This window comes from Scyliorhinus torazame, chromosome 21, assembly GCF_047496885.1.
Source record: "Scyliorhinus torazame isolate Kashiwa2021f chromosome 21, sScyTor2.1, whole genome shotgun sequence".
NCBI classification, from domain to species: Eukaryota; Metazoa; Chordata; class Chondrichthyes; order Carcharhiniformes; family Scyliorhinidae; genus Scyliorhinus; species Scyliorhinus torazame.
The window spans coordinates 65,791,204-65,817,325 of NC_092727.1; the positions used below are offsets into that span (position 1 = coordinate 65,791,204).

Below are 26,122 nucleotides of genomic sequence, written 5' to 3' on the forward strand. Positions count from 1 at the left end.
GGGGGCAGGAGAGGAGACTGATGGAGCTGCCACTCAGGGTGGTAGAGAGGAGCTTTTGCTACCTGGTGGCTCGGAAATGGGACACATTACACAGACTCAACCTAACTCGGCTGGTGGAGCAAATGGAGGGGGACTTTAAAAGATGGGATATGCTCCCGTTATCGCTGGCGGGGAGGGTACAGACCGTGAAAATGATTGTCCTCCCCAGATTTTTGTTTGTCTTCCAGTGCCTCCACATCTTCATCCCTAAGGCCTTTTTCAAGCGGGTAAAGAAGATTATTTCGGGCTTTGTGTGGGCGAATAAAACCCCGCGCGGGTGAAGAAAATGTTGTTGGAGCGCAGTCGGGGGGAGGGTGGGTTGGCGCTGCCGAACTTCTGCAATTACTACTGGGCGGCGAATATAGCGATGATTAGGAAGTGGGTAATGGGGGAGGGGTCGGCATGGGAGCGGATGGAGGCGGCGTCATGCAAAGGCACCAGTTTGGGAGCACTGGTAATGGCACCTCTGCCGTTCTCGCCGGCCCGATACTCCACAAGTCCAGTGGTGGCGGCAGCATTGAGGATCTGGGGGCAATGGAGGAGGTATAAGAGGGTGGAGGGTGCGTCAGTCTGGACCCCAATTTGCAATAACCACAGGTTCGCCCCGGGCAGGATAGATGGCGGGTACCGAAGTTGGCAGAGAGCAGGAATTAGACGGGTGGGAGATCTATTCATAGACGGGAGCTTTCCCAGTCTGAAGGTGCTGGAGGACGAGTTCAAGCTGCCGCCGGGGAATGGTTTCAGATATTCACATGTCCGGGACTTTCTGAGGAAATAGGGGCGGGATTCTCCCCTACCCGGCGGGGAGGGGGGTTCCGGCGTAATGGAGTGGCGGGAACCACTCCGGCGTCGGGCCGCCCCAAAGGTGCAGAAGTCGCCGCACGTTTAGGGGCCAAGTCCTCACCTTGAGGGGCTAGGCCCGCGCCGGAGTGGTTTGCGCTCCGCTGGCTAGCGGGAAAGGCCTTTGGCGCCATGTCAGCCGGCGCCGAAAGGTCTTCACCGGGCGACGCATGCACGGGAGCGTCAGCGGCTGCTGACGTCATCCCCGCGCATGCGCAGGGGAGGGGGTCTCTTCCACCTCTGCCATAGTGAAGACCATGGCGAAGGCGGAAGAAAAAGAGTGCCCCCACGGCACAGGCCCGCCTGCGGATCGGTGGATCCCGATCGCGGGTCAGGCCACCGTGGGGGCACCCCCCCGGGACCAGATCGCCCCGAGTCCCCCCCAGGACCCCGGAGCCCACCCGCGCTGCCTTGTCCCGCCGTTCAAAAGGTGGTTTAATCTACCCTGGTGGGACAGGCATTCCAGCAGCGGGACTTCGGCGCGGGCCGGAGAATCGGCGGGGGTGGGCCCGCCGACCGGCGCGGCGCGATTCTCGTCCCCGCCGAATCTCTGGTGGCGGCGACTTCAGGACACGGCGGGGGCGGGAGTCACGCCAGCCCCTGGCGATTCTCGGACCTGGCATGGGGACGGAGAATCCCACCCCAGGTGTAGGCTTTCCCGTTGATCCCGCCACGGGGGATATAGCACAGAGTAGTGTCCGGTACCTGGGTGGGGAGGGGAAAGTGTTGGATATCTATCAGGAGTTGTTGGAGGCAGAGGGGACTCCGGTGGAGGAACTGAAGGGCAAGTGGGAGGGGGAGCTAGGAGGGGAGTTAGAGGCGGGTCTGTGGGCGGACGCCCTAAGCAGGGTTAATTCCTCCTCATCATGTGCCAGGCTCAGTCTAATCCAGTTTAAGGTGGTACACCGGGCACACATGATGGCGGTGAGGATGAGCAAGTTTTTCGGGGTAGAGATAGATGTGGGAGGTGTGCAGGAAGCCCAGCAAACCATGTTCATATGTTTTGGGCATGTCCGAAGCTTGGAGGATTCTGGCAGGAGTTTGCCAAGGCAATGTCCAAGGTGCTAGGCACACGGGTGGTGTCGAGTCCGGAGATGGCTATCTTCGGAGTGTCGGAAGACCCGGGGGTTCAGAGAGTGAAAGAGGCCGACGTTCTGGCCTTTGCCTCCCTGGTAGCCCGGAGACGGGTCCTTTTAATGTTGAGGGACTCGAAGCCCCCGAGTGTGGAGACTTGGGTCAGTGACATGGCTGGGTTTCTCAAGCTGGAGAAAATAAATTTTGCCTTGAGGGGGTCAGTGCTGGGGTTCTCTCGGAGGTGGCAGCCGTTCGTCGACTTTCTCAGGGAAAATTAAAATGTCAGCAGAAGCAGCATTCTGAAGGGGGGGGGGTGCGGTAGGTGCAATACGGTTAAGGGATGTACAGAAGGGTTTGGGTGGGAAATGCCTAGTTCACCATGTTGATACAAAGAACAAAACAAAGAAAATTACAGCACAGGAACAGGCCCTTCGGCCCTCCCAGCCTGTGCCGATCCAGATCCTTTATCTAAACCTGTCTTCTATTTTCCAAGGATCTACTTCCCTCTGTTCCCCGCCCATTCATATATCTGTCTAGATGCATCTTAAATGATGCTGTCGTGCCCGCCTCTACCACCTCCGCTGGCAAAGCGTTCCAGGCACCCACCACCCTCTGCGTAAAATACTTTCCACGCACATCTCCCCTAAACTTTCCCTCTCTCACCTTGAAATCGTGACCCCTTGTAATTGACACCCCCACTCTTGGAAAAAGCGTGTTGCTATCCACCCTGTCCATACCTCTCATAATTTTGTAGACCTCAATCAGGTCCTCCCTCAACCTCCGTCTTTCCAACAAAAACAATCCTAATCTACTCAACCTTTCTTCATAGCTAGCACCCTCCATACCAGGCATCATCCTGGTGAACCTCCTCTGCACCCTCTCTAAAGCATCCACATCCTTCTGGTAATGTGGCGACCAGAACTGCACGCAGTATTCCAAATGTGGCCTAACCAAAGTCCTATACAATTGTAACATGACCTGCCGACTCTTGTACTCAATGCCCCGTCCGATGTAGGTAAGCATGCTGTATGCCTTCTTGACCACTCTATCGACCTGCGTTGCCACCTTCAGGGTATAATGGACCTGAACTCCCAGATCTCTCTGTACATCAATTTTCCCCAGGACTCTTCCATTGACCGTATAGTCCGCTCTTGAATTAGATCTTCCAAAATGCATCACCTTGCATTTGCCTGGATTGAACTCCATCTGCCATTTCTCTGCCCAACTCTCCAATCTATCTATATTTTGCTGTATTCTCTGACAGTCCTCCTCGCTATCTGCAACTCCACCAATCTTAGTATCATCTACAAAATTGCTAATCAGACCACCTATACCTTTGTCCAGATCATTTATGTATATCACAAACAACAGTGGTCCGAGCACGGATCCCTGTGGAACACCACTAGTCACCTTTCTCCATTTTGAGACACTCCCTTCTACCACTACTCTCTGTCTCCTGTTGCCCAGCCAGTTCTTTATCCATCTAGCTAGTACACCCTGAACCCCATACGACTTCACTTTTTCCATCAACCTGCCATGGGAAACTTTATCAAACGCCTTACTGAAGTCCATGTATATGACATCTACATCCCTTCCCTCATCAATTAACTTTGTCACTTCCTCAAAGAATTCTATTAGGTTTGTAAGACATGACCTTCCCTGCACAAAACCATGCTGCCTATCACTGATTTTCTTCCAAATGTGAATAGATCCTACCCCTCAGCATCTTCTCCAACAGTTTGCCTACCACTGACGTCAAGCTCACAGGTCTATAATTCCCTGGATTATCCCTGCTACCCTTCTTAAACAAAGGGACAACATTAGCAATTCTCCAGTCTTCCAGGACCTCACCCATGCTCAAGGATGTTGCAAGGATATCTGTTAAGGCCCCAGCTATTTTGTCCCTCGCTTCCCTCAGTAACCTGGGATAGATCCCATCCGGACCTGGGGACTTGTCCACCTTAATGCCTTTTAGAATACCCAAAACTTCCCCCTTCCTTATGCCGACTTGACCTGGAGTATTTAAACATCCATCCCTAGCCTCAACATCCGTCATGTCCCTCTCCTTGGTGAATACCGATGCAAAGTACTCATTAAGAATCTCACCCATTTCCTCTGACTCCACGCATAAATTCCTTCTTTTGTCTTTGAGTGGGCCAATCCTTTCTCTAGTTACCCTCTTGCTCTTTATATACGAATAAAAGGCTTTGGGATTTTCCTTAACTCTGTTAGCCAAAAATATTTCATGACCCCTTTTAGCCCTCTTCATTGCGCGTTTGAGATTTGTCCTACTTTCCCGATATTCCTCTAAAACTTCATCAGTTTTAAGTCGTCTAGATCTTATGTATGCTTCCTTTTTCATCTTAGCTAGTCTCACAATTCCACCCGTCATCCATGGTTCCCTAATCTTGCCATTTCTATCCCTCATTTTCACAGGGACATGTCTGTCCTGCACTCTAATCAACCTTTCCTTAAAAGGCTCCCACATTTCAAATGTGGATTTACCCTTAAAGAGCTGCTCCCAATCCACATTCCCTAGCTCCTGCCGAATTTTGTTATACTTGGCCTTTCCCCAATTTAGCACTCTTCCTTTAGGACCACTCTCGTCTTTGTCCATGAGTATTCTAAAACTTACGGAATTGTGATCGCTATTCCCAAAGTAATCAGCGACTGAAATTTTAACCATCTGGCCGGGATCATTCCCCAATACCAGGTCCAGTATGGCCCCTTCCCGAGTTGGACTATTTACGTACTGCTCTAAAAAACTCTCCTGGATGCTCCTTACAAATTCTGCTCCATCTACGCCTCCAACACTACATGAGTCCCATTCAATGTTGGGGAAGTTAAAATCTCCCATCACGACCACCCTATTGCTCCTACATTTTTCTATAACCTGTCTACATATTTGTACCTCTACTTCACGCTCGCTTTTGGGAGGCCTGTAGTAAAGTCCCAACAATGTTACTACTCCCTTCCTATTTCGTAGCTCTACCTATATTGCCTCAGTGCTCGAATCCTCCATCGTGCCCTCCTTAATCACAGCTGTGATATCATCTCTGACCAGTAATCCAATTCCTCCACCCCTTTTACCTCCCTCTCTATCCCTCCTGAAGCATCTATACCCTGGGATATTTAGTTGCCCTTCCCTCAACCAAGTCTCAGTAATACCAATACATCATATTCCCAGGTACTAATCCGAGCCCTAAGTTCATCTGCCTTACCTGCTACACTTCTCACATTGAAACAAATGCATCTCAGACCACCTGTCCCTTTGCGTTCATCATCTCTTCCCTGTCTACTCTTCCCCTTAGTCACATTGAGTTTATTATCTAGTACTTTACTGGCTTTAGTTGCTGCCTCTTTACTGACCTCAAACTTCCTAATCTGGTTCCCAACCCCCTGCCACATTAGTTTAAAACCTCCCCAACAGTGTTAGCAAAAGCACCCCCGAGGACATTGGTTCCAGTCCTGTCCAGGTGTAGACCATCTGATTTGTAATGGTCCCACCGCCCCCAGAACCGGTTCCAATGTTCCAAAAATCTGAACCCCTCCCTCCTGCACCATCTCTCAAGCCACGTATTCATTCTGACTATTCTTGAATTTCTACTCTGACTGTCTCGTGGCACTGGTAGTAATCCTGAGATCACTACCTTTGAGGTCCTACTTTTTAACTTATCTCCTAACTCCCTAAATTCTGATTGTAGGACCTCATCCCGTTTTTTACCTATATCGTTGGTGCCTATATGCACCACGACAACTGGCTGTTCACCCTCCCCCTTCAGTATGTCCTGCAGCCGATCCGAGACATCCCTGACCCGTGCACCCAGGAGGCAACATACCATTCGGGAGTCTCGTTTTCAACCACAGAAACGCCTGTCTACTCCCCTTACGATTGAATCCCCAATGACTCTAGCCCTGCCAGTCTTTTTCCCGCCCTTCTGTGCTGCAGAGCCAGCCACGGTGCCATGAGCCTGGATGTTTATGTTATTATTGTTTTGTTTGTTATTGTTATAAAAATTTTGCAAATGCTTCAATAATTTTTTTATTTTTTTTTACTTTTTGATCTGCAGGAAACCCCAGCCAGTATCAGCCAGGGCAGCACGGTAGCACAGGTGGATAGCACTGTGGCTTCACAGTGCCAGGTCCCAGGTTCGATTCCCCGCTGGGTTACTGTCTGTGCAGAGTCTGCACGTTCTCCCCGTGTCTGCGAGGGTTCCCTCCGGGTGCTCCGGTTTCCTCCCACAGATGTGCAGATTAGGTGGATTGGCCATGTTAAATTGCCCTTAGTGACCAAAAAGGTTTGGAGGGGTTATTGGGTTACGGGGATAGGGTGGAAGTGAAGGCTTAAGTGGGTCGGTGCAGACTCGATGGGCCGAATGGCCTCCATCTGCACTGGATGTTCTATGTTCAATGTTTGATTTCACATGTTGCCAAGAAATGGTCCAAATGGTCTTGGCACCAGTTTTAAGCAAGAGGAGGACAGCAAAGGACTTGTTATTGGAGCCATTCTACACTGAGTCATCGCAAGTTCAAAAGGGCTGATTAAAAATACATGGCTGAATTCGGGTGTGAACTTGCGCACATTTGTCTTCAAGTCAGAATCAGGAGGTAGGGGGGTGTCAGGGATCAGTCATTTAACACTCAGATGTGGAGAAACTTCTTCGCTCATATCACCAAAACCAGACACCTGGGGCAAGATTCTCCGACCCCCCCCCCCACCGTGAATCCCACCACCGCCGGTTGCCGAATTCTCCGGCACCGGATATTCGGCGGGGGCGCGAATCGCGCCGCGCCGGTTGGCGCCCCCCCCCCCACCCCCGCGATTCTCTGGCCCGAAGTCCCGCTGCTAAAATGCCTGTCCCGCCGGCGTAAATTAAACCACCTACCTTACCGGCGGGACAAGGCGGCGCGGGCGGGCTCCGGGGTCCTGGGGGGGGGGGCGCGCGGGGCGATCTGGCCCTGGGGGGTGCCCCCACGGTGGCCTGGCCCGCGATCGGGGCCCACCGATCCGCGGGCGGGCCTGTGCCTTGGGGGCACTCTTTTCCATCCGCCTTCGCCACGGTCTCCACCATGGCAGAGGCGGAAGAGACTCCCTCCACTGCGCATGCGCGGGAATGCCGTCAGCGGCCACTAACGCTCCCGCGCATGCGCCGCCCGGAGATGTCATTTCCGCGCCAGCTGGCGGGGCACCAAAGGCCTTTTCCGCCAGCTGGCGGGGCGGAAATTCGTCTGGCGCGGGCCTAGCCCCTTAAGGTTGGGGCTCGGCCCCCCAAGATGCAGAGCATTCCGCACCTTTGGGGCGGCGCGATGCCCGACTGATTTGCGCAGTTTTGGGCGCCAGTCGGCGGACATCGCGCCGATACCGGAGAATTTCGCCCCTTCATTTTTTTAATATGAATTTGGAGTACCCAATTATTTTTTTTCCAATTAAGGGGTAATTTAGCAATTTAGCATGGCCAATCCACCTACCCTGCACATCTTTGGGTTGTGGGGGTGAGACCCACGCAGACACGGGGAGAATGTGCAAACTCCACACGCCCAGAAATGTTATATAGACAGTGACCCACCCAGGGCCAGGATTGAAACCGGGTCCTTAGCGCTGTGAAGCAGCTGTGCTAACCACTGCGCCACCGGGCTGCCTAACCAGACACCTTCATGATTGTGGGGGGGAGGTTTCAGATGAAGGTTTGAATCAACACAGTTTAATGTGCCCCCCCCCCCCCCCCCCCGCACACCCCTCAGGCAGGGAATGGAACCAGCAGAGCCCCAGCCCCAGTTTTACTCAGGTCGGTGGTCTATGGGTCAGATTATCAGAAGTGAAGCTTTGCAGTACCAGACAGAGGCCAGACCAACTGAAAAGTGTCCAAAATATAACCCGGTGTCTGGCCGAGCAACTCGACGGGTTGTGAATCTTTGTAATGCTCGGCCGCAGAGCACTGTGGATGTTCAGTTTTTGAACGTGTTCAAGACAGAGTTTGACAGATTTTAGGGTACTCAGAGAATTGAGAGGTCTGGAGAAAGTACAGGAAAGTGGAATTGAGATAAAAGCCATGATCTTATTGAATGGCAGAGCAGACTTGAGGGGCCAAAGGACCCATTCCTGCACCGATTCCTTCAGTTTTTATGTTTATTTGGAGTTGTTACCTCTACATCAGATCCATTTTCACTAAGTGCCCATCCTGTGCCTCAGTGTCATTGAGCCAATTGTGGGATTTTGAAGGTGGAAGGCCTTCAGGCGGGAAGCAACCAGGACGGTAGTTAACTCACCAGTGTGGGACTTCTCATCCTGATAAGATGTGTTTCGCAAAAGCTGCAAAAATAAAACAAAATATCATTGTCATTCTGTTAACATTACCCCTTGCTCCAGCTCTCCAACGTCTGTCTCTCATCAACTACCACATCCTTTTGGGCAATATGATAAATATAAAAAAATATTGTTAAAATATAAAATTCTGTATTTCTGTCAGCATCTGTAGAGAGAGAAAGCAGCACGGTAACACGGTGGTTAGCACAGTTGCTTCACAGCTCCAGGGTCCCAGATTCGATTCCCGGCTTGGGTCACTGTCTGTACGGCGTCTGCACGTTCTCCCTGTTTGTGCGTGAGTTTCCTCCGGGTGCTCAGGTTTCCTCCCACAGTCCAAAGATGTGCAGGTTAGGTGGATTGGACATGTTCAATTGACCCTTAGTGAAGAGGCATATGCAGATTAAGTGTGGGTACGATGTTGCAGGGATAGAATGGGAGCCTGGTTAGGGTGGTCTTTTGGAGGGTCGGTGCAGACTTGAGGGGCCAAATTGCTTCCTTCTGCACTATAGAGATTCTTGATTCATGAACCTTTCGAGTCCATTTGGCTCTTCATCACAATCATAGAATTTTAGAGTCATAGAAGTTACAGTGCAGAAAGAGGCCAATCGGCCCATCGAGTCTGCACCGACCCTTGGAAAGAGCACCCTACCTTAGCTTACAGCTCCCCGTAACCTAGTAACCCCATCTAACCTTATTGGACACGAAGGGCAATTCAGCTTGGCCAATCCACCTAATCTGCACATCTGTGGATTGTGGGTTTAAGGTGAGAGGGGCAAGGTTTAGAGTAGATGTACGAGGCAAGATTTTTACACAGAGGGTAGTGGTTGCCAGGAACTCGCTGCTGGTGGAGGTGGTGGAAGCAGGGACGATAGTGACGTTTAAGGGGCATCTTGACAAATACATGGGGCGTCATTCTCCGACCCCCCGCCGAATGGTCCGGTACCGGAGATTGGGCGGGGGTGGGAATCGGGCCGCGCCGGTTGGCGGGACCCCCCGCTCAATTCTCCGGCCCGGATGGGCCGAAGTCCCGCCCAGAAATTGCCTGTCCCGCCGGCGTAAATCAAAGCTGGTATTTACCGGCGGGACCAGGCGGCGTGGGCGGGCTCCGGGGTCCTGGGGGGGGGCGCGGGGCGATCTGACCCCGGGGGGTGCCCCCACGGTGGCCTGGCCCGCGATCGGGGCCCACCGATCCGCGGGCGGGCCTGTGCCGTGGGGACACTCTTTCCCTTCCGCCTCCGCCACGGCCTCCACCATGGCGGAGGCGGAAGAGACTCTCCCCACTGCGCATGCGCGGGAAACTGTCGGCGGCCGCTGACGCATCCGCGAATGCACCGCATTTCTGCGCCAGCTGGCGGGGCACCAAACGCCATTTCCGCCAGCTGGCGGGGTGGAAATCCCTCCGCCGCCGGCCTAGCCCCTCAATGTTGGGGCTCGGCCCCCAAAGATGCGAAGCATTCCGCACCTTTGGGCCGGTGCGATGCCCGTCTGATTGGCGCCGTTTTTGGCGCCAATCGGCGGACATCGCGCCATTGGGGGAGAATTTCGCCCATGAATTGGATGGGAATAGAGGGATCCGGGGTGGAAGTGTAGAAGATTTTAGTTTAGATGGGCAGCATGGTCGGCACGGGCTTGGAGGGCGAAGGGCCTGTTCCTGTGCTGTACTTTTCTTTGCCCTTTGGGAGGAAACCCGGAGGACCCGGAGGAAACACACACAGACACGGGGAGAAAGTGCAAACTCTACAGTCACCCTAGGTCGGAATTCAACCCGGATCCCTGGAGCTGTGAGGCAGCAGTGCTAACCACTATACAAAGAGCTGGACGCACACAAAACATTAAATCTGTTTGTTCTCCATACAGATGCTGACAGAGGTGCTAAGTTTTCTAGCATTTTCTCTTCTCGTCTCAGATTCCAGTATCCACAGAATGTTATGTAAATTATGGGTATTTGGTTCGATATAACATTTCTGGGTTTGTGAGATTGTTCTTTTTTTGCTTCTCTACGATATTGAATATTGTCATTTTTGAATAAACCATTGTACAGCTCAGTCCACATATATAATTCTATTTCACAGGCTTCCACAGATTATTGTGCACATTGGTGTCCTTATATTATCACACCTCTCTCTGTATTATTGTATGTCTTTGCTGTCTTTTTATCTCAGCTCCAGTCTCACTGAATTCAACACAATTCAATATTTAGAGTGTGAGTTGTAGAGATTTGAAGCAAATAACTCATCATCTGAAGCAAGGACTCTTATCTTTTGTTCTTAATCCTTATTATTTTTACCCTTTCTACCCCTCTGTGTTTGTCTGTCTTGTGTGTGTGGGTAGAGGGTGGGACAATTAAAGGGGGTAGTAGGTTAGCCTGCTTGTTACCCAACTATAATTACGCATATTCCTGTTATAAACAGAAAGTAATTGTGTTTCCACTTGCAAACCTGGTGAGTGTAATTATTGGACAGCCAAGGGCAAAGATCTTAGATTTTTCTAATAAGAATTATTGGTTAATTCACTTGTGTTGTAACTCGGGACATATGCGCCGAGAATTGACTGCGCACTTGCCCAGGGTATCGTAACAGGCGACAGAATGAGTTGGAGTGAGGGGACCGAAAGTGAGTTGGAAAGAGTTGGAGTGAGGGGACTGAGAATGGGTTGGAAAGAGTTGGAGTGAGGGGACAGAGAGTGGGTTGGAAAGAGTTGGAGTGAGGGGACAGAGAGTGGTTTGGAGAGAGTTTGACTGAGGGGTGTAAGGGTCTTCCTCTTTCCTGTTTATTCCTATATTTCCACTTTCTTTTATTTTTGCAGTTACATTTTTGATCTGTGGGTGATTTATGGATATGCATCTTTAAGGGCGACAACACTCTTGACCACTGCTACTCAAAAATCAAGGGCACCTACCGTTCCATCCCCCGACCGCACTTTGGGAAATCAGACCATAAGACGGTGCTCCTTCTCCCGGCATACAAGCAGAAACTCAAGCGGGAGAATTCAGCTAAGAAGGTCGTGCAGTGCTGGTCCGAGGAAACAGAAGAGCTCTTACGTGACTGCTCAGAGACAGTGGACTGGTCCATATTTAAAAACTCAGCAACCATCCTAAATGGGTATGCCACCACTGTCATAGACTTCATCAGCAAATGTGTGGACGACTGCGTGCCGAAGACAGCAGTACGTATGTTCCCCAACCGGAAACCATGGCTCAATCGCAAGATTGACTCTCTACTGAAGGACACGTCTGAGGCGTTCAAGTCAGACGACCCTGACCTATACAAGAAATCCAGGTACCACCTCCGCAAAGCCATCCAAGATGCCAAGAGAGAATAACAAACCAAGCTAGAGTCACAGACAGACTCTCGGCGGTTGTGGCAAGGACTAAACAACATAACGGGCTACAAAGCGAAGCCGAGCAGTATCTCCGGCAGCAGCGCACCCCTCCCCGATGAACTCAATGCATTCTCTGTTCGGTTTGAGCAGGTAACCAACAATCCGCTGTTGAGTGCCCCAGTAGTCCATAGCTCACCCATACCCACCATCACAGCTTCTGAAGTCAGATCGGCCTTCCTGCAAGTGAACCCTCGGAAGGCGACGGGCCCGGACGGGATTCCTGGTCGTGCACTCAGAGCCTGCGTGGACCAGCTGGTAGAGGTGTTCGTGGACATCTTTAACCTGTCCCTACTCCACTCCGAGGTCCCCACCTGCTTCAAGAAGACCATCATCATACCGGTACCAAAGAAGAACCAGGCAACGTGCCTCAATGACCACCTGACTTCAGTCGTAATGAAGTGCTTCAAGAGGTTGTTATGTAGCGCATCACCTCCGTACTCCCAAAACGCCTTGATCCACTACAATTCGCATACCGCTGCAATCGGTACACAGCAGACGCCATTTCCCTGGCCTACACCCATCCCTAGAGCATCTCGACAACAAGGACTCCGATATCAGCCTTCTATTTATTGACTATAGCTCCACCTTCAACACCATAATCCCAGCCAAGCACATATCAAAGCTCCAAAACCTAGGACTGGGCTCCCCACTCTGCAACTGGATCCTCGACTTTCTGACCCACAGACCACAATCAGTAAGAATGAACAACAACACCTCCTCCACGATAGTCCTCAATACCGGGGCCCCGCAAGGCTGCGTACTTAGCCCCCTACTCTACTCCCTGTACACACACGACTGCGTGGCAAAACTTGGTTCCAACACCATCTACAAGTTTGCTGACGATACGACCATAGTGGGCCGGATCTCGAATAATGACGAGTCAGAATACAGGAGGGAGATAGAGAACCTAGTGGAGTGGTGCAGCGACAACAATCCCAGCAAAACTAAAGAGCTGGTCATTGACTTCAGGAAGCAAAGTACTGTACACACCCCTGTCAGTGTCAACGGGGTCAAGGTGGAGATGGTTAGCAGTTTCAAATTCCTAGGGGTGCACATCTCCAAAAATCTAACCTAGTCCACCCACGTCGACGCTACCACCAAGTAATCACAACAGCGCCTATACTTCCTCACGAAACTAAGGAAATTCGGCATGTCCACATTAACTCTTACCAACTTTTATAGATGCACCATAGAAAGAATCCTATCGGGCTGCATCACAGCCTGGTATGGCAACTGCTCGGCCCAGGACCGCAAGAAACTTCAGAGAGTCGTGAACACCGCCCAGTCCATCACACGAACCTGCCTCCCATCCATTGACTCCATCTACATCTCCCGCTGCCTGGGGAAAGCGGGCAGCATAATCAAAGACCCCTCCCACCCGGCTTACTCACTCTTCCCACTTCTTCCATCGGGCAGGAGATACAGAAGTCTGAGGACACGCACGAACAGACTCAAAAACAGCTTCTTCCCCGCTGTTACCAGACTCCTAAATGACCCTCCTATGGACTGACTTCATTAACACTACACCCCTGTATGCTTCATCCTATGCCAGTGCTTATGTAGTTACATTGTGTACCTTGTGTTGCCCTATCATGTATTTTCTTTTATTCCCTTTTCTTTCCATGTACGTAATGATCTGTTGAGCTGCTCGCAGAAAAATACTTTTCACTGTACCTCGGTACACGTGACAATAAACAAATGCATTCCAATCCAATCCAAGGTGGGCTGTACCTTTCATTCGAGCAGAAGGCAGTGCTGTTCTTGACTGACATCAGTGATGACTCAGATTGATTGATGTGGCTGGTGGCCATTGAATGGGCCCAAGCGGCTGTACCCTGCCCATTAACAGGTGGTGATTGGATATTACCTCACTGGAATGTTTCTCAGAGTCACGAGGTTCCATTGTAGTTTCACTTTTGGTTCGGCAGTCTGAGTAGAGGATTCCAATTAATTCTCTCTCAAAAGATCCAGCTAGAATCTCTTCATCCGGCCACTGTGGCAGCTGATTCTCTCTCCAGTACATCTAGGTATTATTCCCCTGAGACAGCAAAGGCTTGAAAGCAAATCCCAAGCTGATGGCGAGAGTTGATGTGAGACACTGTCGCAGCAAATAAATAGGCCTGAATGTGAGCCTTTGAGTTGAAGGCCCAGTTCAATAAGAACTAAAGTGAATCTTCAGAAGGCCTGCAACCTGTAAGTATCGCACTGAATGAATGACTCTGTCAAGAAGACCATCACTAGCTGTAAACCAGAGGCTTTGATCAGCCACCGTGCTGGGAGGAACTCTGTTGCAAAGGAAGCATCTTCTGAAGGAAGGACTCTTATCTTTTGTCCTTATCCCTTATTATTTTTACCCACTCTACCCCCTCTGCGTTTGTCGGTATTGTATGTGTGTGTGGGCAGAGGGTGGGACAGTTAAAAGGGGGGGGGGTAGCCTGCATGTTATCCAGCTGTAATTACCGCATATTTCATCTTTATTCTTGTTATAAATAAAAGGTTATTGAGTGTGATTATTGGGCAGCCAAGGGTCAAAGATTTTGTTTTTTAAAAAATCAGAATTATTGGTTAATTCACTTGTGTTGTGACTCCAAGATGAGTGGGGCCTGGAATTGTCTGCGCACTCACCCAGGGTTTCGTAACAGGGGACAGGCGAGAGTTGCAGAGAGTTGGAGTGAGGGGACAGAGAGTGAGTTGGAGTGAGGGGACAGTGAGTGAGTTGGAGTGACAGGACAGTGAGCGAGCTGGAGTGAGGGGACAGTGAGAGAGTTGGAGTGACAGGACAGTGAGTGAGTTGGAGTGAGGGGCCAGAGAGTGAGTTGGAGTGACAGGACAGTGAGAGAGTTGGAGTGACAGGACAGTGAGTGAGCTGGAGTGACAGGACAGTGAGAGAGTTGGAGTGACAGGACAGTGAGTGAGCTGGAGTGACAGGACAGTGAGTGAGTTGGAGTGACAGGACAGTGAGTGAGTTGGAGTGACAGGACAGTGAGTGAGTTGGAGTGAGGGGCCAGAGAGTGAGTTGGAGTGACAGGACAGTGAGAGAGTTGGAGTGACAGGACAGTGAGTGAGCTGGAGTGACAGGACAGTGAGAGAGTTGGAGTGACAGGACAGTGAGTGAGCTGGAGTGACAGGACAGTGAGTGAGTTGGAGTGACAGGACAGTGAGTGAGCTGGAGTGACAGGACAGTGAGAGAGTTGGAGTGACAGGACAGTGAGTGAGCTGGAGTGACAGGACAGTGAGTGAGTTGGAGTGACAGGACAGTGAGTGTTGGAGTGAGGGGACAGAGAGTGAGTTGGAGTGACAGGACAGTGAGTGAGCTGGAGTGACAGGACAGTGAGTGTTGGAGTGAGGGGACAGAGAGTGAGTTGGAGTGACAGGACAGTGAGCGAGCTGGAGTGAGAGGACAGTGAGAGAGTTGGAGTGACAGGACAGTGAGTGAGTTGGAGTGAGGGGGACAGAGAGTGAGTTGCAGTGACAGGACAGTAAGTGAGTTGGAGTGACAGGACAGTGAGTTAGCTGGAGTGACAGGACAGTGAGTGTTGGAGTGAGGGGACAGAGAGTGAGTTGGAGTGACAGGACAGTGAGTGAGCTGGAGTGACAGGGTAGTGAGTGTTGGAGTGAGGGGACAGTGAGAGTTGGAGTGACAGGACAGTGAGTGTTGGAGTGAGGGGACAGAGAGAGTTGGAGTGAGGGGACAGAGAGTGAGTTGGAGTGAGGGGACAGTGAGTGAGTTGGAGTGACAGGACAGTGAGCGAGCTGGAGTGAGGGGACAGTGAGAGAGTTGGAGTGACAGGACAGTGAGTGAGTTGGAGTGAGGGGCCAGAGAGTGAGTTGGAGTGACAGGACAGTGAGTGAGCTGGAGTGACAGGACAGTGAGTGAGTTGGAGTGACAGGACAGTGAGTGTTGGAGTGAGGGGACAGAGAGTGAGTTGGAGTGACAGGACAGTGAGTGAGCTGGAGTGACAGGACAGTGAGTGTTGGAGTGAGGGGACAGAGAGTGAGTTGGAGTGACAGGACAGTGAGCGAGCTGGAGTGAGAGGACAGTGAGAGAGTTGGAGTGAGGGGACAGAGAGAGTTGGAGTGACAGGACAGTGAGTGAGTTGGAGTGAGGGGGACAGAGAGTGAGTTGGAGTGACAGGACAGTAAGTGAGTTGGAGTGACAGGACAGTGAGTTAGCTGGAGTGAGGGGACAGTGAGTGTTGGAGTGAGGGGACAGAGAGTGAGTTGGAGTGACAGGACAGTGAGTGAGCTGGAGTGACAGGGTAGTGAGTGTTGGAGTGAGGGGACAGTGAGAGTTGGAGTGACAGGACAGTGAGTGTTGGAGTGAGGGGACAGAGAGAGTTGGAGTGAGGGGACAGAGAGTGAGTTGGAGTGACAGGACAGAGAGTGAGTTGGAGTGATAGGACAGTGAGTGAGCTGGAGTGAGGGGACAGAGAGAGTTGGAGTGAGGGGACAGAGAGAGTTGGAGTGAGGGGACAGAGAGAGTTGGAGTGACAGGACAGTGAGTGAGTTGGAGTGATAGGACAGTGAGTGAGCTGGAGTGAGGGGACAGAGAGAGTTGGAGTGAGGGGACAGAGAGTGAGCCGGAGTGAGGGGACAGAGAGAGTTGGAGTGACAGGACAGTGAGTGAGTTGGAGTGAGGGGACAGAGAGAGTTGGAGTGACAGGATAGTGAGTGAGTTGGAGTGACAGGACAGAGAGTGAGCTGGAGTGAGGGGACAGAGAGAGTTGGAGAGACAGGACAGTGAGTGAGTTGGAGTGACAGGACAGAGAGTGAGCTGGAGTGAGGGGACAGAGAGTGAGTTGGAGTGACAGGACAGAGAGTGAGTTGGAGTGATAGGACAGAGAGTGAGTTGGAGTGACAGGACAGAGAGTGAGCTGGAGTGAGGGGACAGAGAGAGTTGGAGAGACAGGACAGTGAGTGAGTTGGAGTGACAGGACAGAGAGTGAGCTGGAGTGAGGGGACAGAGAGTGAGTTGGAGTGACAGGACAGTGAGTGAGTTGGAGTGATAGGACAGAGAGTGAGCTGGAGTGAGGGGACAGAGAGAGTTGGAGAGACAGGACAGTGAGTGAGTTGGAGTGATAGGACAGTGAGTGAGCTGGAGTGAGGGGACAGAGAGAGTTGGAGTGAGGGGACAGAGAGAGTTGGAGTGACAGGACAGTGAGTGAGTTGGAGTGATAGGACAGTGAGTGAGCTGGAGTGAGGGGACAGAGAGAGTTGGAGTGAGGGGACAGAGAGTGAGCCGGAGTGAGGGGACAGAGAGAGTTGGAGTGACAGGACAATGAGTGAGTTGGAGTGAGGGGACAGAGAGAGTTGGAGTGACAGGATAGTGAGTGAGTTGGAGTGACAGGACAGTGAGTGAGTTGGAGTGACAGGACAGAGAGTGAGCTGGAGTGAGGGGACAGAGAGAGTTGGAGAGACAGGACAGTGAGTGAGTTGGAGTGACAGGACAGAGAGTGAGCTGGAGTGAGGGGACAGAGAGTGAGTTGGAGTGACAGGACAGAGAGAGTTGGAGTGACAGGACAGAGAGTGAGTTGGAGTGATAGGACAGTGAGTGAGCTGGAGTGAGGGGACAGAGAGAGTTGGAGTGAGGGGACAGAGAGAGTTGGAGTGAGGGGACAGAGAGAGTTGGAGTGACAGGACAGTGAGTGAGTTGGAGTGATAGGACAGTGAGTGAGCTGGAGTGAGGGGACAGAGAGAGTTGGAGTGAGGGGACAGAGAGTGAGCCGGAGTGAGGGGACAGAGAGAGTTGGAGTGACAGGACAGTGAGTGAGTTGGAGTGAGGGGACAGAGAGAGTTGGAGTGACAGGACAGAGAGTGAGTTGGAGTGAGGGGACAGAGAGAGTTGGAGTGACAGGATAGTGAGTGAGCTGGAGTGACAGGACAGTGAGTGAGCTGGAGTGAGGGGACAGAGAGAGTTGGAGTGACAGGATAGTGAGTGAGTTGGAGTGACAGGACAGTGAGTGAGCTGGAGTGAGGGGACAGAGAGAGTTGGAGTGAGGGGACAGAGAGAGTTGGAGTGACAGGAAAGTGAGTGAGTTGGAGTGACAGGACAGTGAGTGAGTTGGAGTGACAGGACAGTGAGTGAGTTGGAGTGAGGGGACAGAGAGAGTTGGAGTGAGGGGACAGAGAGACCTGGAGTGACAGGATAGTGAGTGAGTTGGAGTGACAGGACAGTGAGTGAGTTGGAGTGAGGGGACAGAGAGAGTTGGAGTGACAGGAAAGTGAGTGAGTTGGAGTGACAGGACAGTGAGTGAGTTGGAGTGACAGGACAGTGAGTGAGTTGGAGTGAGGGGACAGAGAGAGTTGGAGTGAGGGGACAGAGAGACCTGGAGTGACAGGATAGTGAGTGAGTTGGAGTGACAGGACAGTGAGTGAGCTGGAGTGAGGGGACAGAGAGAGTTGGAGTGAGGGGACAGAGAGACCTGGAGTGACAGGATAGTGAGTGAGTTGGAGTGACAGGACAGTGAGTGAGTTGGAGTGAGGGGACAGAGAGAGTTGGAGTGACAGGATAGTGAGTGAGTTGGAGTGACAGGACAGTGAGTGAGTTGGAGTGAGGGGACAGAGAGAGTTGGAGTGACAGGACAGTGAGTGAGCTGGAGTGAGGGGACAGAGAGAGTTGGAGTGAGGGGACAGAGAGAGTTGGAGTGACAGGATAGTGAGTGAGTTGGAGTGAGGGGATAGTGAGTGAGTTGGAGTGAGGGGACAGAGAGAGTTGGAGGGAGGGGACAGAGAGTGAGTTGGAGTGACAGGACAGTGAGAGAGTTGGAGTGACAGGACAGTGAGTGAGTTGGAGTGAGGGGGACAGAGAGAGTTGGAGTGACAGGACAGTGAGTGAGCTGGAGTGAGGGGACAGAGAGAGTTGGAGTGAAGGGTCAGAGAGAGTTGGAGTGACAGGATAGTGAGTGAGTTGGAGTGACAGGCCAGTGAGTGAGCTGGAGTGAGGGGACAGAGAGAGTTGGAGTGACAGGATAGTGAGTGAGTTGGAGTGACAGGACAGTGAGTGAGCTGGAGTGAGGGGACAGAGAGAGTTGGAGTGAGGGGACAGAGAGAGTTGGAGTGACAGGATAGTGAGTGAGTTGGAGTGAGGGGACAGTGAGTGAGTTGGAGTGAGGGGACAGAGAGAGTTGGAGTGACAGGACAGTGAGAGAGTTGGAGTGACAGGACAGTGAGTGAGTTGGAGTGAGGGGACAGAGAGAGTTGGAGTGACAGGACAGTGAGTGAGCTGGAGTGACAGGACAGTGAGTGAGCTGGAGTGAGGGGACAGAGAGAGTTGGAGTGACAGGATAGTGAGTGAGTTGGAGTGAGGGGACAGAGAGAGTTGGAGTGAGGGGACAGTGAGTGAGTTGGATTGAGGGGACAGAGTGAGTTGGAGTGACAGGACAGAGAGTGAGTTGGAGTGACAGGATAGTGAGTGAGTTGGAGTGAGGGGACAGAGAGAGTTGGAGTGAGGGGACAGTGAGTGAGTTGGATTGAGGGGACAGAGTGAGTTGGAGTGACAGGACAGAGAGTGACTTGGAGTGACAGGACAGTGAGTGAGCTGGAGTGAGGGGACAGAGAGAGTTGGAGTGAGGGGACAGAGAGAGTTGGAGTGAGGGGACAGTGAGTGAGTTGGAGTGAGGGGACAGAGAGAGTTGGAGTGAGGGGACAGTGAGAGTTGGAGTGACAGGACAGAGAGTGAGTTGGAGTGACAGGACAGTGAGTGAGCTGGAGTGAGGGGACAGAGAGAGTTGGAGTGACAGGATAGTGAGTGAGTTGGAGTGAGGGGACAGAGAGAGTTGGAGTGAGGGGACAGTGAGAGTTGGAGTGACAGGACAGAGAGTGAGTTGGAGTGAGGGGACAGAGAGTGAGTTGGAGTGAGGGGACAGAGAGAGTTGGAGTGAGGGGACAGAGAGAGTTGGAGTGAGGGGACAGTGAGTGAGTTGGAGTGAGGGGACAGAGAGAGTTGGAGTGAGGGGACAGTGAGAGTTGGAGTGACAGGACAGAGAGTGGGTTGGAGTGACTGGACAGTGAGTGAGTTGGAGTGACAGGACAGTGAGTGAGTTGGAGTGAGGGGACAGAGAGAGTTGGAGTGAGGGGACAGAGAGAGTTGGAGTGAGGGGACAGAGAGAGTTGGAGTGACAGGACAGTGAGTGAGTTGGAGTGAGGGGACAGAGAGAGTTGGAGTGAGGGGACAGAGAGAGTTGGAGTGACAGGACAGTGAGTGAGTTGGAGTGACAGGACAGAGAGTGAGTTGGAGTGACAGGACAGTGAGTGAGTTGGAGTGACAGGACAGAGAGTGAGTTGGAGTGACAGGACAGAGAGTGAGTTGGAGTGACAGGACAGAGAGTGAGTTGGAGTGACAGGACAGTGAGTGTTGGAGTGAGGGGACAGAGAGAGAGTTGGAGTGACAGGACAGAGAGTGAGTTGGAGTGAGGGGACAGAGAGAGTTGGAGTGACAGGATAGTGAGTGAGTTGGAGTGACAGGACAGAGAGAGTTGGAGTGAGGGGACAGAGAGTGAGTTGGAGTGACAGGACAGTGAGTGAGTTGGAGTGACAGGACAGTGAGTGAGTTGGAGTGAGGGGACAGAGAGAGTTGGAGTGACAGGACAGTGAGTGAGTTGGAGTGAGGGGACAGAGAGTGAGTTGGAGTGACAGGACAGTGAGAGAGTTGGAGTGACAGGACAGTGAGTGAGTTGGAGTGAGGGGACAGAGAGTGAGTTGGAGTGAGGGGACAGAGAGTGAGTTGGAGTGAGGGGACAGAGAGTGAGTTGGAGTGACAGGACAGTGAGAGAGTTGGAGTGACAGGACAGTGAGTGAGTTGGAGTGAGGGGACAGTGAGTGTTGGAGTGAGGGGACAGAGAGTGAGTTGGAGTGACAGGACAGAGAGTGAGTTGGAGTGAGGGGACAGAGAGTGAGTTGGAGTGACAGGACAGTGAGTGAGTTGGAGTGAGGGGACAGAGAGTGAGTTGGAGTGACAGGACAGTGAGAGAGTTGGAGTGACAGGACAGTGAGTGAGTTGGAGTGAGGGGACAGAGAGTGAGTTGGAGTGACAGGACAGTGAGTGAGTTGGAGTGACAGGACAGTGAGTGAGTTGGAGTGAGGGGACAGAGAGAGTTGGAGTGACAGGACAGTGAGTGAGTTGGAGTGAGGGGACAGAGAGAGAGTTGGAGTGACAGGACAGAGAGTGAGTTGGAGTGAGGGGACAGAGAGAGTTGGAGTGACAGGACAGTGAGTGAGTTGGAGTGACAGGACAGTGAGTGAGTTGGAGAGAGGGGACAGAGAGAGTTGGAGTGACAGGACAGTGAGTGAGTTGGAGTGACAGGACAGTGAGTGAGTTGGAGTGACAGGACAGTGGGTGAGTTGGAGTGACAGGACAGTGAGTGAGTTGGAGTGAGGGGACAGAGAGAGTTGGAGTGACAGGACAGTGAGTGAGCTGGAGTGAGGGGACAGAGAGAGTTGGAGTGACAGGACAGTGAGTGAGTTGGAGTGACAGGACAGTGAGTGAGTTGGAGTGACAGGACAGTGGGTGAGTTGGAGTGACAGGACAGTGAGTGAGTTGGAGTGAGGGGACAGAGAGAGTTGGAGTGACAGGACAGTGAGTGAGTTGGAGTGAGGGGACAGAGAGAGAGTTGGAGTGACAGGACAGAGAGTGAGTTGGAGTGAGGGGACAGAGAGTGAGTTGGAGTGACAGGACAGTGAGTGAGTTGGAGTGACAGGACAGTGAGTGAGCTGGAGTGAGGGGACAGTGAGAGTTGGAGTGACAGGACAGAGAGTGAGTTGGAGTGACAGGACAGTGAGTGAGTTGGAGTGAGGGGACAGAGAGAGTTGGAGTGACAGGACAGTGAGTGAGTTGGAGTGACAGGACAGTGAGTGAGTTGGAGTGAGGGGACAGTGAGTGAGTTGGAGTGAGGGGACAGAGAGAGTTGGAGTGACAGGACAGTGAGTGAGTTGGAGTGACAGGACAGTGAGTGAGTTGGAGTGAGGGGACAGTGAGTGAGTTGGAGTGAGGGGACAGTGAGTGTTGGAGTGACAGGACAGAGAGTGAGTTGGAGTGACAGGACAGTGAGTGAGTTGGAGTGACAGGACAGAGAGTGAGTTGGAGTGACAGGACAGTGAGTGAGTTGGAGTGACAGGACAGAGAGTGAGTTGGAGTGAGGGGACAGTGAGTGAGTTGGAGTGACAGGACAGAGAGTGAGTTGGAGTGAGGGGACAGTGAGTGAGTTGGAGTGACAGGACAGTGAGTGAGTTGGAGTGACAGGACAGAGAGTGAGTTGGAGTGACAGGACAGTGAGTGAGTTGGAGTGACAGGACAGAGAGTGAGTTGGAGTGAGGGGACAGTGAGTGAGTTGGAGTGACAGGACAGTGAGTGAGTTGGAGTGAGGGGACAGAGAGAGTTGGAGTGACAGGACAGTGAGTGAGTTGGAGTGAGGGGACAGAGAGAGTTGGAGTGACAGGACAGTGAGTGAGTTGGAGTGAGGGGACAGAGAGAGAGTTGGAGTGACAGGACAGTGAGTGAGTTGGAGTGACAGGACAGCGAGTGAGTTGGAGTGACAGGACAGTGAGTGAGTTGGAGTGAGGGGACAGAGAGAGTTGGAGTGACAGGACAGTGAGTGAGTTGGAGTGAGGGGACAGAGAGAGTTGGAGTGACAGGACAGTGAGTGAGTTGGAGTGAGGGGACAGAGAGAGAGTTGGAGTGACAGGACAGTGAGTGAGTTGGAGTGAGAGGACAGTGAGTGAGTTGGAGAGACAGGACAGAGAGTGAGTTGGAGTGACAGGACAGTGAGTGAGTTGGAGTGACAGGACAGTGAGTGAGCTGGAGTGAGGGGACAGAGAGAGTTGGAGTGAGGGGACAGAGAGAGTTGGAGTGAGGGGACTGTGAGTGAGTTGGAGTGACAGGACAGAGAGTGATTTGGAGTGAGGGGACAGAGAGAGTTGGAGTGACAGGACAGAGAGAGAGTTGGAGTGACAGGACAGTGAGTGATTTGGAGTGACAGGACAGTGAGTGAGTTGGAGTGAGGGGACAGAGAGAGTTGGAGTGACAGGACAGTGAGTGATTTGGAGTGACAGGACAGTGAGTGAGTTGGAGTGAGGGGACAGAGAGAGTTGGAGTGACAGGACAGTGAGTGAGTTGGAGTGAGGGGACAGAGAGTGAGTTGGAGTGACAGGACAGTGAGTGAGTTGGAGTGAGGGGTCAGAGAGTGAGTTGGAGTGACAGGACAGTGAGTGAGTTGGAGTGACAGGACAGTGAGTGAGTTGGAGTGAGGGGACAGTGAGAGTTGGAGTGACAGGACAGAGAGTGAGTTGGAGTGACAGGACAGAGAGTGAGTTGGAGTGACAGGACAGAGAGAGAGTTGGAGTTACAGGACAGTGAGTGAGTTGGAGTGACAGGACAGTGAGTGAGTTGGAGTGAGGGGACAGAGAGAGTTGGAGTGACAGGACAGTGAGTGAGTTGGAGTGAGGGGACAGAGAGTGAGTTGGAGTGACAGGACAGAGAGTGAGTTCGAGTGACAGGACAGTGAGTGAGTTGGAGTGACAGGACAGTGAGTGAGTTGGAGTGACAGGACAGAGAGAGAGTTGGAGTTACAGGACAGTGAGTGAGTTGGAGTGACAGGACAGTGAGTGAGTTGGAGTGAGGGGACAGAGAGAGTTGGAGTGACAGGACAGTGAGTGAGTTGGAGTAAGGGGACAGAGAGTGAGTTGGAGTGACAGGACAGAGAGTGAGTTGGAGTGACAGGACAGTGAGTGAGTTGGAGTGAGGGGACAGAGAGAGTTGGAGTGACAGGACAGTGAGTGAGTTGGAGTGACAGGATAGTGAGTGAGTTGGAGTGACAGGACAGTGAGTGAGTTGGAGTGACAGGACAGAGAGAGAGTTGGAGTTACAGGACAGTGAGTGAGTTGGAGTGACAGGACAGTGAGTGAGTTGGAGTGACAGGACAGAGAGAGAGTTGGAGTTACAGGACAGTGAGTGAGTTGGAGTGACAGGACAGTGAGTGAGTTGGAGTGAGGGGACAGAGAGAGTTGGAGGGACAGGACAGTGAGTGAGTTGGAGTGAGGGGACAGAGAGTGAGTTGGAGTGACAGGACAGAGAGTGAGTTGGAGTGACAGGACAGTGAGTGAGTTGGAGTGACAGGACAGAGAGTGAGTTGGAGTGAGGGGACAGAGAGAGTTGGAGTGACAGGACAGTGAGTGAGTTGGAGTGAGGGGACAGAGAGAGTTGGAGTGACAGGACAGTGAGTGAGTTGGAGTGACAGGACAGTGAGTGAATTGGAGTGACAGGATAGTGAGTGAGTTGGAGTGAGGGGACAGAGAGAGTTGGAGTGAGGGGACAGAGAGAGTTGGAGTGAGGGGACAGAGAGAGTTGGAGTGACAGGACAGTGAGTGAGTTGGAGTGAGGGGACAGAGAGTGAGTTGGAGTGAGAGGACAGAGAGTGAGTTGGAGTGACAGGACAGTGAGTGAGTTGGAGTGAGGGGACAGAGAGAGTTGGAGTGACAGGACAGTGAGTGAGTTGGAGTGACAGGACAGTGAGTGAGTTGGAGTGACAGGACAGTGAGTGAGTTGGAGTCAGGGGACAGAGAGAGTTGTAGTGAGGGGACAGAGAGAGTTGGAGTGACAGGACACTGAGTGAGTTGGAGTGACAGGACAGTGAGTGAGTTGGAGTGACAGGACAGTGAGTGAGTTGGAGTGACAGGACAGAGAGTGAGTTGGAGTGACAGGACAGTGAGTGAGTTGGAGTGAGGGGACAGAGAGAGTTGGAGTGAGGGGACAGAGAGTGAGTTGGAGTGAGGGGACAGAGAGTGAGTTGGAGTGAGAGGACAGAGAGTGAGTTGGAGTGAGGGGACAGAGAGTGAGTTGGAGTGACAGGACAGTGAGTGAGTTGGAGTGAGGGGACAGAGAGAGTTGGAGTGACAGGACAGTGAGTGAGTTGGAGTGAGGGGACAGAGAGTGAGTTGGAGTGACAGGACAGAGAGTGAGTTGGAGTGAGGGGACAGAGAGAGTTGGAGTGACAGGACAGTGAGTGAGTTGGAGTGAGGGGACAGAGAGTGAGTTGGAGTGAGAGGACAGAGAGTGAGTTGGAGTGACAGGACAGTGAGTGAGTTGGAGTGAGGGGTCAGAGAGAGTTGGAGTGACAGGACAGTGAGTGAGTTGGAGTGACAGGACAGTGAGTGAGTTGGAGTGACAGGACAGTGAGTGAGTTGGAGTGAGGGGACAGAGAGTGAGTTGGAGTGACAGGACAGTGAGTTGGAGTGACAGGACAGTGAGTGAGTTGGAGTGACAGGACAGAGAGAGTTGGAGTGACAGGACAGAGAGAGTTGGAGTGACAGGACAGTGAGTGAATTGGAGTGACAGGATAGTGAGTGAGTTGGAGTGAGGGGACAGAGAGAGTTGGAGTGAGGGGACAGATAGAGTTGGAGTGACAGGACAGAGAGAGAGTTGGAGTGACAGGACAGTGAGTGAGTTGGAGTGACAGGATAGTGAGTGAGTTGGAGTGACAGGACAGAGAGAGAGTTGGAGTGACAGGACAGTGAGTGAGTTGGAGTGAGGGGACAGAGAGAGTTGGAGTGACAGGACAGTGAGTGAGTTGCAGTGAGGGGACAGAGAGTGAGTTGGAGTGAGGGGACAGAGAGAGTTGGAGTGAGGGGACAGAGAGAGTTGGAGTGAGGGGACAGAGAGAGTTGGAGTGACAGGACAGAGAGAGTTGGAGTGAGGGGACAGAGAGTGAGTTGGATTGAGGGGACAGAGAGAGTTGGAGTGAGGGGACAGAGAGTGAGTTGGAGTGACAGGACAGAGAGTGAGTTGGAGTGACAGGACAGAGAGAGTTGGAGTGAGGGGACAGAGAGAGTTGGAGTGACAGGACAGAGAGAGTTGGAGTGAGGGGACAGAGAGTGAGTTGGATTGAGGGGACAGAGAGAGTTGGAGTGAGGGGACAGAGAGTGAGTTGGAGTGACAGGACAGTGAGTGAGTTGGAGTGACAGGATAGTGAGTGAGTTGGAGTGAGGGGACAGAGAGAGTTGGAGTGAGGGGACAGAGAGAGTTGGAGTGAGGGGACAGAGAGTGAGTTGGAGTGACAGGACAGAGAGAGTTGGAGTGAGGGGACAGAGAGTGAGTTGGATTGAGGGGTCAGAGAGAGTTGGAGTGAGGGGACAGAGAGAGTTGGAGTGAGGGGACACAGAGTGAGTTGGAGTGACAGGACAGAGAGAGTTGGAGTGAGGGGACATAGAGTGAGTTGGATTGAGGGGTCAGAGAGAGTTGGAGTGAGGGGACAGAGAGAGTTGGAGTGAGGGGACAGAGAGTGAGTTGGAGTGACAGGACAGTGAGTGAGTTGGAGTTACAGGACAGTGAGTGAGTTGGAGTGAGGGGACAGAGAGAGTTGGAGTGACAGGACAGTGAGTGAGTTGGAGTGACAGGACAGAGAGTGAGTTGGAGTGAGGGGACAGGGAGATTTGGAGTGACAGGACAGTGAGTGAGTTGGAGTGAGGGGACAGAGAGAGTTGGAGTGACAGGAC

General features: G+C 52.3%; 1 protein-coding gene across 1 annotated transcript in view; it reads right to left on the reverse strand.

The window, feature by feature from the left end:
- LOC140398325 (myosin light chain 4-like) overlaps positions 1-26,122 on the reverse strand; it is a 186,011-nt gene that overhangs the window by 23,975 nt on the left and 135,914 nt on the right. The window contains exon 6 of the mRNA XM_072486892.1: positions 8,221-8,263. Coding sequence (XP_072342993.1) covers positions 8,235-8,263 — 29 coding nt within the window. The 3' untranslated portion in view covers positions 8,221-8,234. The remainder of the gene's footprint in view (positions 1-8,220; positions 8,264-26,122) is intronic.